Consider the following 11,599-nt stretch of genomic DNA (forward strand, 5'->3'; position numbering starts at 1 on the left):
TTTTTTTTCCAGGAAGTCAGAGTTTTTAAATATATTTTTTTTCTTACAATACTTATATAATATTTTAAAAATATTTTTATTGAAATATTTCAAAAAATGGTCATTCACATGAGTATTTCATTTAGACTAGAATCAAATCCGAAATTTGTCATTTGCTAAATGAATCGACCGTTCTCACACGGAGCCACATGTTACTCCATGTGGCCGTTAAGCGCTCAAGTTCGCTTGTAAGTAGCGCCACCTGGTCGGCGTGAACTCATCTACGTGAACTACGTTGTCGTTGATTGAACCCGTCAGTGAATCAGCTGATCGCCTTGCATTACGTGGAAGAGAATCAGCTGTGCGCGACATGGACGAGCTGGCGAGCGTAGATCTCGAAATACCACTCGCCAAATACGAGTGTAAGTATCAATCGCAAATTTTTTTCTTAACATTACCGTTTTCTTTCGCTCTTTTCTCGAAAATATTTCATCTGTCGACGTGTACTTTGACGCGTCTTCGCACGCGACGAATTCTAACCTCGTAATCGCAACTGACGCAAAGTTTCCGTAATATGACGCAAATCCCTCAGCCACAGTTTTGAAAATAATCACGAAAAAAATCCATGTTTTCTGTTACAGATTTGGATCACACCGCGGACGTACAGTAAGTACTGCATTCAGTTGTAGCGATTGATCGATTAATCTTGAAGGTTACTTCGCCGGCTAACCTAAAAAAGCACGCGCGCAATTGTGCGGAAATCGATAGACGTTTAAAAGCTTATTTGTGACAGAGATTGATTCGGCAATGTATAAATCACCGATTATGTTTTCAGATTGCATGCATGGGGCGACACCATGGACGAGGCTTTCGAGCAATGCGCGATGGCCATGTTCGGTTACATGACGGATCTCGAGCGCGTGCAGGTCACACAGGTGCATCACATTGAGGCCGAAGGTGACGACATGGAGAGTCTACTCTTTCACTTTCTTGATGAGCTGCTCTTCATGTTTAGCGCCGAGCCATATATAGTCGCCAAGGTATTTCTTTGTTGCGACATTTCTTTGTGATCAATATAGATACTTGCTAATAATTTACCGTTACAGCAATAACGGTACCATCCAACTTTTGATAATACATTATATTACATATAATGTCACAGAAATGTAATTGTATGATTCGTATATGAATTTTGTATTCTACATGAAATATTGAAGACTTTCTTTGCTATGTATTAAAAATAATTTCTTAATATTTTATTCTTTTGTTTGGCTTTATAAATAATATTACTATGTATTAATTAATTCATACAATTACGACATGTTTTATTTACACGAAATTAATTTGAAATGATCGTCGAATAGTCCTTTCGGTTGGACCGTGAAGATCGTGAAACTTACCGCATTTACATCCAAACCTAAAGGTGAAAATCTCTCCGCACGTCTGTCACTAGAAAGTCAAGATTACCGAATTCGACCGAGAAGGATTTAAAATCAAGGCAACCGCATATGGCGAGGAGTTCACAATTGGCAAACACACGCAAGGCGCAGAAGTAAAGGCCATCACATACTCGGCAATGCAGATCAACGATCGCCCGCGGGTGGAGCGACCCGAAATCTTTGTGATCGTCGATATATGATATTATCCTCGCCTGTCGATCGCACTGCACATATATTTCAACAATATTTTGCTGCACAACTTTCTGGTAATGCTCTAACAACAATGAAAAAGTAGTGGGGAAAAATAGGAGGGAGGGTTACTTAGTTTGAACGGATGGTGCATGGAAAAAGTAGAGGAAGGTAGTCGAAGAGCAAGAAAGGAAATCGTATACCTCCCCTATGGTCTACATAGGAGCGATCCTTTTGTATTTGCCCCGTAGGGTTCAAATAAATACGTTACGAAGAATGCACCGGGCCCCCCTTCTTCTTGGCTCGACTTGACTCAGGCGTGTACTAAGATTACTCGAATTCCCGGCAAAGCGCAATAAAAAGAGCCAAGGGATTAGTCATTTGTTATTAAGAAATGCATGCGAATTTTTATCGTTGTTACATGTATTTTTTTTTGCTTATTTAACATTATTATTTACAAAATATAATCAATATGATAGAGTCTCTCTACTTCAATAGCTATTGCCTTTAAATTATGGTTCTCTTTTATCTTTCTCACTACATATTTCTCTCGCAATGATCATATGGGAAAGCGAGAAAAATGTACAAGATTGATAAATTGATAAATTGCTTACACGTACAATAATCTGCATGCGTCATTAAAATAAAGCCCATTTTTGCCAATTTAAACTATTTTAACTATTTTATAATATTATATTGTTTATTATAATATTGTATTATAATATTGTTTATAACATATGTATTTATTTGACTAATATTTATCGCATATATGTACAATTGTATGTTTCAGTTATCTGCGGTAAAATGAAAAAACTGATTAATTTTAAATGTAGGTCACAGCTTTTTGTTGATATTTATAAAAAGGTATAGTATGTTAACGCTATTTCTTTGATATTATATTGGGTTGTCCGGAAAGTTCGTGCCAATTTTGAAGGAAAATTGAAACGCAGATTTAAATTTTAGTATACATTTATTAAATTTAAATCTTTTGCGGCGCGAACTTTTCGGACAACCCAATACACGTTTCAAATCTGTACAATCATCCAATAGAATTATATTCTATTGTATATGCAGTGCATATGAGTGTATATTGTGACATAAACTATTATAATTGAAAAAATTGAACTGAGCCATTCTCATCTTTTGAGAAAATAATGTTTAAAAAATATAATATCCATTATTTGTACGAAACTCCAGTTTTCCAATGAAAAGTAGCATCTATTTGACGCGATTACATTGTATTGTATTGTATATACTTGATACGAGACGGCGATCGAGGAGTCTGAATTGTGATAAGGAGATCACCGTTAGTGATGAAATTGAAATAAAAAAAAGTACGACTTTTTGCCAGTGATAATTTTGTCCCTGTCTCGTCCATCGATTTTCTCGTAGAGTTTTCGACATTCTCGGGTCGGGAGAGGGCCCTGCTCGTCTTTCGTCCCGCTACATCCCTGCAGCTGAATGCCCCTCCATTCGCGAAGGAAGGGACGATCGTACGGCGGAGTTTCGGGTAAGACCAGGCAAGAAACGAGGGGCATCAGTTGTCCGGCAGGATCGTCGAGTCGAAGGCAGTCGAAGGCGCGTGTGCGTACGTAAGCGCTTGCACGATCGTTGTCAAATTAATACGTCACTAAATTGCATAATTCGCGAGTGCTGCCTAACGCCGTGTCCGTAACGCGTTGCCCCTCCGTCCCCCCTGGATCCTCTGCCGTGAGGAAGCCTGGATTAAAGGGACCTGATATCCATCGGCGTTTACAGAGAGAAAGGGACGGGAAAAAGGGAGAGGGGAGGGGAGAGGGAGAGAAAGAAGGAAAACGAGAAGACATTCACTTTGTTCTGTTCGCCAACACCCCCGAGCATGGCGGACCGGTATGGTAATAGTGCGCTCCGGAAACGCGGGAATGCTTGCGAGAGTGCTGAAAATAGATAACCGGTGCCGCGACGTCGTCGTCGAGGACGAGAAGACGAACGGTTGTGAGGATATTTCGCGATAAATAACCGTTCTCGTCACTCGGCTTTGGCGATCCCTCGACCGTGGTGGAGCAGCCGGCGGAGTAAGTTTTGGCGGGTAAACCAGGTGAAGGCGACGCGCAACGATCGCCGACGCTCACCGGGGGCCGAGGCGAGTTTTCCTAGCTGACGATCTCAACGAGGATTCTCGAGAATCTCGAGGAAACACGATGACGCGATGACGCGCGTGAAACGGCACGGAACGCGTTCGTAATTGCGATAATAGCCAGTTGACATTATCGAGTGATTATCGCGCGCGTCGCATTCGTTAGGGGGGTATTTTAGTAGTAGGCTCGCTCGCGGGGATTCGCGTGTGCAAATGTCGTGATATCATCTGAAAAAGGCTCGGTCATATCGGGTGAACGCGATTGAACGCAACACGAAGCCGCACGAAGCTGGTGGCGACCAGCGACGACGGTTTTGGCGCGCGTATTTCAGCTGTCGCGTGCGACCGGCAGATGGCCGGTGCGCCGGCTCACGGACGACACGGACACACCGACACGTCGCCGCGCGACACGCACACGAAGAGATCGACCATTGCCGTTACTGCTACGGCGAGGGTGCCGCCGCGCCGTCCGCTCGGAAGCGCGCGCACTTATGAAAGGCGGCGAGGAACGACGCGTTGTCATCGCGTGAAACGCGAACGATCAACGAACGCGTCCCGAATCTCCTCGCTCCGCAAAAGTGCCTTCCGCCCGTCCGAGTCTGCACGAATTCAATCATTCGTCATTCGTCACGAGTGCCGTGCTGCTGAGGACATTTGAGTTTCTCCGAGAGAGCTAGCTGCCCTAATTCCGGTAAGTCTACGCCTCGCGTCAGGTCGCTTTAAAGTGTCACCTGTCGAACGCCGAGTGAGACAGCGAGCGAGCGAGAGAGAGAGAGGGAGAGAGAGATTTCCATTGGTTACGAAACTCGTCATTTTTTCCGACGTAATCTTCCGTGGACGCTTCACGCGCGAGAAATACAGCGAGATTACACCAACATCACGATATTATCCGCCACCAACGTAGCGTGACTCGTTCACTCATATACATTCGGAAGCGTCATCCTTTTCTCTTTCTCTCTGTCTTTCTCGCGCTCGTTGACTCGTACGCACGTTTAACGGCTTGCGACGCATGCGTGCCGCGCTTTTCCGCGATCGGGTCGTATCGCATCACATCGCATCGCATCGCACATACACCGCATACACGCGCCGGCGGCGACGGCGGCGGCGCCGCGCGACAGCCGACACGAGGCGACGCGACGCGACGCGACGGTGCCAACGTGTGGTCTCGCATACACCAGTATATACACCGACATCAACACATAGTTGTGAGAGCTGGTAGTGCGGAGGGTACGGCCGGTACACCACCTCGCGAATCGCGAGGCGAGAGAGAGACTCTCCCTCCCTCCCGTAGACATTCGCGAATACGCACGGACACGCGGCTGGTTCTCTCTTTCTCTCTCGTTCCCTCTCTTGGCATCTCGCGAGCACCGGCGCACGCGGCACACTCTGTCCGCTTCTCGTTACCCGAATCGGCCCAGTCGTGCCAGTGCGCCACGGTACCCGCAGTCTGGGGTTCCCGTCCATAGCCATACATTCAGTCGAAGCAGTCGAAGCAGTCGAAGGAAAGAGCGAAGTAGCGAACCGACCGATCGTCCGGACGTTCTTGCTTGGCGTGCCGGCCTCGTACGTACATACGTACACGCGCGACGTAACGAGACACGTATAAAGAGGAAGAAAGAGAGAGAGAGAGAAAGAGAGAGAGAGAGAGAGAGAGAGAGAGAGAAGGTTCGTTTCTCCTTGCTTGCTTCGCCGGCCTCCTGGTCGGCCTGAGTCGAGCCGAGCCGAGCATGCCGAGGCGGGGCTCGCTCTAAGGTTCAAGCCACGCTGTATTTTAGACAGTGAAAAACATCCGTAACGTTCTCGATTCAGCATATTGTTCTGGAACGACGAGCGCCCCTTCCGTCGCGTTGTACGAGGAATCGCCTGGCTCGTCTTTGCCTGGCTACCTGCTGCCTACTTGGACCCGCCTGTGCGTAGCGTAACCGTAGCGGCAGATCGAATCGCGCAGAAAATGGACACCGTACTCTAGCAGCAGCAGCAGCAGCAGCAATACGAACACGCTCGTAGAAAACGAGCGACCTCGAAAGAAAAAGAGCGACGTATGCCAGGGCAGAGTAAGAGGGAGAAATCGCGCAAAGTACGGCGAGAGTATGTAAAGCCGCAACGATTACAGCCACGTCGAGGGAACGGAGGGAAAGGGTGAGAGCGGGCGATAATTTGAGATATACATCTCGAGGCGATACAGGCCGACGAGGAAGGGCTCGCTCCGTCTCCGTCTGTCGTCATCGTCGTCGTCGTCGTCATTCTCCTCCTCGAGGAGGCTCCGTACGTTCGTTCCGTCCGGCGGACGATTTTGCCGTTAGCCGCGGTGTTCCTCTGTGCCATATCCCTCTCGAAACTCGAGTGCCGGGATCGCCGGGATCGAAAGAGACCACCCGGACTGGGGGATGCCCGGCTCCAACCGTCCTGCGACGGCTGCAACACGCGCCACACACGCCGCGTGCCGTGTGCTGGCCTGCTGCTGAATCTTCTCCCGGAAGAGAGCGCGGGTCTCCGTCTCAAAATACTGTACGGCGCGGCGCAGCGCAGCGCACACATTCGCGAGCAGCCAAGTAAGTAGCAAAAAACCGGGAGCGAGCCGTCGTGAGAGGAGGAGGGACGGAAACGCTGCGCTGGCGAGAGCCGAGAGAGAAGAGAGAGAGAGAGAGAGAGAGAGAGAGAGAGAGAGAGAGAAAGAGAGCGGACGGACGCATTACCTCTTCGCGCCGATCGCACCGACTTTTGCTACTTCCGTCTCTCTTTCTCGTCCGAGATCGCGACGTGTGTCGTCATCAGCGGCGGTGGCTGTTGACGACGACTTCCTAACGAGAAACGCAGTTTTTACACGCCACAGGTCAGCACCCGGACCGATTATATGTTTGCCCTTCCTCGATTCGCCTATCGCCGTGCCGGTAGAATACCGCGAGTTTCGCGCTTTGGCCAGGATGCGTCGAGGGAGCATCTTCGGGGAAACGTCTCCAAAGCAGCGGCCGATCGCGCCGCTCCTTTACATGACGTGACGGGTAACGCACCTTACTAGGGACACACCGGCGGTGTCGTCTCGGCTCTTTAAACGAGTTCGCCGCGACGCGATGGTCTCACGTATACGCGAGTATGTATACGTGTGCTCGTGTCTGTGTGTGCGGCACGCGTATCTCTCACCAGTGACGCGTCGAACCGGCATGTATGTGCGTGCCGTGCGTGCGTGCGTGCGTGCGTGCGTACGTATCGTGCGTACGTAAAGGAGTGGGCGAGCGCGTCGATGTGCACGAGGCCGTGACTTCGATTCTCATTATTTACCAGCGATATGGCACGAGATCGAGTTCCTCGAGATTCCGCGAACGCAATTCTCGATTAATGTAAGGGTGGCGCGAAGAGGGAAACAAGCAATCGGACGAAAGACAGAGATGTATCGTCGTGTAAATGAAGGCAGCTCGGAGGCTCCTAATATTTGCTTGCATTCTGGTTCGGTTTTTTTCTTTTTTTCGACACCTAAATATGTTTCTCGAACGGCGAAAAGACGAAAAGGACAGACCTCGATTCTCGAAAACGTGCAGCGAAAATGATCATCGAGGCGCGCGATATTTGACAATTCCACCAATAGAGAGGCATCGCTTCCTCCGCTTGCGCGCCATTGGTCGTTATCGTACGATAGCACTTTTCCTGGGGTCTCGCTCTTTCGAGAAGGAATCGAGAATTCTCTGACAATCGACGACGCGAGAACGCCGGCGGCAACGCGTGGCCTTCGATCGATGTTAACAGCTGATTGCGCGCTATGTCGGGCTAGAACTGTGGCACCACACTCGCCAGGTTTTGATAAGAGAAGCCAGAGACTCGAAATAAAAAGAACATATCTGGAGTGCTATCGCTCTATTTCAACATTCAGCTTACTGCTGTACTGTTGACTTAATTGGTCAGTTGATTCTAAGACTGCATACATTTTTGTAGACGTGGACTACTCCGTGCGTTTTTCAGACTTCCATATATCTATAACACATAATTTAAAAAAAACAAACGTATCTATGTTTTTCAACATTTCTTTTTTCAAGATCAAATAATTATAAAATCAAAATTTATGCTTGTCAACCATAAACTTAAAGTCGCTAAATCGTCAAGTACAAACATTCAAACAAAAAAGTCCCAAGAAGCTGGAAATTTTCATTGGATATCACAAGTATGCAGCCCTAGGATTAAAGAAAAAGGAGATTAAGGACAACTTTAATTGATTAGAAAGAATTTGTTGTTAACATGTAGAACAAAATTAGATCAGGAGCAGCGGAATATATGATTGAAAATTGTGCTTTTGTAAGCAATTCTGCCGATTGAATCAATCATTGATTAAATTAATCGAGATTTGGTCGAAGTCACCCTAAAGGGAGATAGCTAGGCTGGTGTCGTAGAGCTCGCGACCTAAGACCTTTACGAAATGAAGGGGCAGAGAAACGGAGAGGGAGAGAGATAGAGAGATAGAGAGATAGAGAGATAGATAGAGAGGATCGGCCTCGTCACATCTGGCCGCCTGAAGTCTCGTGCACACGAAACACATTGCGCACATTTCGTTTGCATCTTCGCACAAGCCACAGCGCACGTCTCGTGGACGCCCGCCGCCGCCACCGTCGTGGTTGTGGATGGCGGCGGCGTTTCCTGTCTTCGACGCACTGGAGACTCGGCATTAGTGCCCACATCGTCCTCGATTGCGAACATACGGAGCAAAGTCGTGAAATTATCCTGCCGGCGCCTATTAGTAACCTCCTCCGAGCTCTATTTAATCTTCGAGTAAGTAATCGTGTAGACTTTGTCGCGTTCTTTGTTAAACGTGAACACGTTTCCGGGATCGATGTTGCAACGCACTGTCGATTCTGCCAACTTTCGCCAACGTGACTCTACGCCGGGGTTGACTTGACGGGCCATCCCCGTGAGCAACCAATCAACGGATAGGAAGGCAAAAATTTCAGCCTTCGCGTCGAGGTAAAAATGTATGGACAAATAGTTTGATGATAAAAAAGGTGTTGAAAAAAGTCATTTTTTTTAATCGATACATCATTTTTACATCGAATGCAGCTGCCGATGTGCTGTGCGATGCTTCATACTTTGGTTTCGAGATAACGGCTGACCAATCAATGACTCCGCGTCGTGCATTGCTCCCAACCTTTCAAGCACAAATCGTGACGCTATTGGTCTCGAGAAATCCTAGTAGCTCTCACTAGTAGTTAATTGTGTATCCGGCAAAAGACTCGAACTGGAGTTGCTCCAACTTTTATCGACTTATAACATCGATTCTAAATTTTTTTTCTCTCAGTTTATCTGTTTGCTAACGAAACTGAATCAACATCCCTATATAAAGTTGTTGAATGATTTTTTTAAAAGTTTTATATAGTTCAACATTTTTATCAAGTTTTTTTTATCACAGTTATCTATAATACAGTATATAAAATTACACGGTATATAAAATATATATATATACAGTACATATACAGTATATAAAATTATATAAATAATAAAATAGAACATCACATCGAAAGCATAATCGATCTATCCAAAGAGAAACAGATTAATAAGCAAGTTAACAATTACTTTACATTGATTTATTACTCCAAAACATTATCAAAATTTTCTATAATCGCTTTGAATAAATCACAACCACAGGATGAAGGAATATGTTCGCGAGACGCAAGCACTATCTCTTTAAATCATACCCGGAACGATCAGCTTGTCTCGGAATGCTTGTTCTTTTTTTCTAAAATTCCCCGGGCCGAGCTCACCATGGGTCCGTTCGGAGTGTTGAGACGCATACCGAGCTATGTGGAGCCCTTAAGTTAGCTTATTCGATTTAAATCATCTTGCAATACAATACTCTCAACTTGCTTCTTTTGTATACATTTCGTTACTTTTAGATATTTCCATATCTTTTCTTTAATAATATTTTGAAAAAATATAATTAAATGATAAAATATAAGATAATATGCAAATGAAAATAATAATTTACACTTTCTTTCGAATTCGATATAAGAATAAGAAATATTTTTTTTTGGATTAATTGTTTTGAAATTAATTTTTTACTTCTTCCGCAGAATAATTAACAGGAGCAAAGAATTATTTATGTAATGTATTGATTGATGTCATATTTATTATATTTTTCAAATTCATCGAGTTCAGTTCTCTTGCTTGATTATATAACAATTATTGATGAAAAAGAATATAAGCTGCGCAATTATGCTTAATGAACATCATGCAGTCGAGTTTGCTGAAAATGTAGCTTGAGAATCGCTGTTGTAGAAAGAGAAGCAAACGTACTTATTTGTATTCAGTAAAGAGTCGTACATGTGACTACGATATATTTGTTTGGTGTAGATTCAGTGCAGACAAACGAATCTAAAGTCTATGCCAAATTATATGTTGTGATGTGACCAAGTGAAGAAACTGGTATTAATCTTAATAACTAAAATCACACGTATTTTTATCACGTTACAATATGCGCATATTCCAATTTGCACAGACAAATATTGCATTTTGTAAGATGTACTGATGCGACATTTACGTGATGTTTATACTGACGCAAACGTACTTACGCGAGAAATGACTTTCGAGAATGTAATCTTCTTATTTATAGCTTCTGATGGATATAAACGGCGTCACGTGTGGTCGGCTTCAGTTGACACACGACAAACTAATCTGTAAGCACGGAAAAAGTATTATTTCGCATCAACATTTCTACTTCAATCTTCCAAGTTATCTGTATATGGATCGGTTGACGAATTCGATTGGATTCACTCAGTTTGCACATTTTGCACTGGTGCACATTAAAACTATCGTCCACAAATTGACGCAAAAAATGTGTATTCAATTTAATATAAAAGCGAATTAAACCACATTTTATTGTGCTATTAACTAAAATCGGAATTTTATAATTCGAAATATTTGCATTTGATTTTTATTCAGATTAAATTAGTATACAATGACTTTAAATATGTACTAGTGCATCCAATCGAATTCGCTATATTTCTACCACCATAAAATAAATGCGCGCGAATCTTTCTTATTTTTAGACAGGCAGAAAATAATTGCATAGCTGGAATTGAAGACATCGAATCTTGATTATCGACGATTATACGACTTTGGACTTATCAATAAAATACTTGAATAATGATGAGACAATTCTTTTGTGTCTTTTAAAAGATAATGACGAGCGATCAGCTGATATTTTGAACACTGAGAAATAATTCGGGATCAGAGATTGTATTCTCGAAAATATCGCATACAAGAATGTACGAAAATACTATAGTATACGTTATATATGTATATTATAGATTTCCCTAGTATTTTCACTTGCGATATTTTTCGAGAATAAAATCTCGGAATTGATAATTTCGACAAGTTTCGACGCTACAAATAGATATAAACACGTGTGATTTTATTATACATTTATCTTATATTTAAATATCCGAATAAGACTTTTCTTTTCTTCTTTCTTTCTACTGATATGCTTAGTTTCATTTTTATTCAATTTCTCCTTTCATTTGATATGCTTAGCTTCATTTCTATTCAATATCTCCTCTCAAATTTGATACATATGTAAGTCGGATTTCTTGAAGTTCAATTTCATCTATTAGTTCCTCCAGTTCTATTTTATTAAATCTTTTTCTCGCTTTTCAAGTTCCATGTATATTATTTAACGGAGTTATTTCGTTCTTTGTCGCGTTTCTCTTCGGAACACGAGCGAGAATCAAATTTTCTTCAACACCATCGTTCCTTGCTTCTCGTAGCCACTTTCATTGGACTCACGAGTCTCGTGTGCGTCCGACCTAAAGCCGCGCAATCCGATCGCGCCAAAGACAGGGAAGGAGAGAGAGAGAGAGAGAGAGAGAGAGAGAGAGAGAGAGAGAGAGAGAGAGAGAGA

At 44.0% G+C, this 11,599-nt stretch overlaps 2 protein-coding genes across 6 annotated transcripts in view; both read left to right on the forward strand.

Annotated features, from left to right (window-relative positions):
- Positions 1-314: 314 nt before the first annotated feature.
- Positions 315-1,973, forward strand: LOC108694357 (protein archease-like). Its single transcript, XM_018203784.1, has 4 exons — positions 315-401; positions 621-645; positions 815-1,019; positions 1,433-1,973. Exons 1-4 carry the CDS (start codon positions 350-352, stop codon positions 1,616-1,618), a joined length of 468 nt encoding a protein of 155 aa, XP_018059273.1. The 5' UTR covers positions 315-349; the 3' UTR covers positions 1,619-1,973.
- Positions 1,974-4,025: 2,052 nt separating this feature from the next.
- The window catches only part of LOC108694522 (transcription factor E2F2), a 13,336-nt gene continuing 5,762 nt past the window's right edge, over positions 4,026-11,599 (forward strand). Inside the window, exon 1 of one of the 5 annotated variants that reach the window (XM_018204090.1) lies at positions 4,026-4,414. Coding sequence is in view for 2 of the 5 variants with exons in the window: in XM_018204088.1 (XP_018059577.1) it covers positions 5,765-5,862 (98 nt within the window). In the remaining 3 variants the exon portion in view is untranslated. Of the gene's footprint in view, positions 4,415-4,996; positions 6,276-6,319; positions 6,557-10,278; positions 10,377-11,599 lie in introns of those variants that run through there. The other 4 variants (XM_018204088.1, XM_018204092.1, XM_018204093.1 and 1 more) reach the window with 4 other exon arrangements.

The sequence above is a fragment of the Atta colombica genome, unplaced genomic scaffold (assembly GCF_001594045.1).
Source record: "Atta colombica isolate Treedump-2 unplaced genomic scaffold, Acol1.0 scaffold12, whole genome shotgun sequence".
Lineage (NCBI taxonomy): Eukaryota > Metazoa > Arthropoda > Insecta > Hymenoptera > Formicidae > Atta > Atta colombica.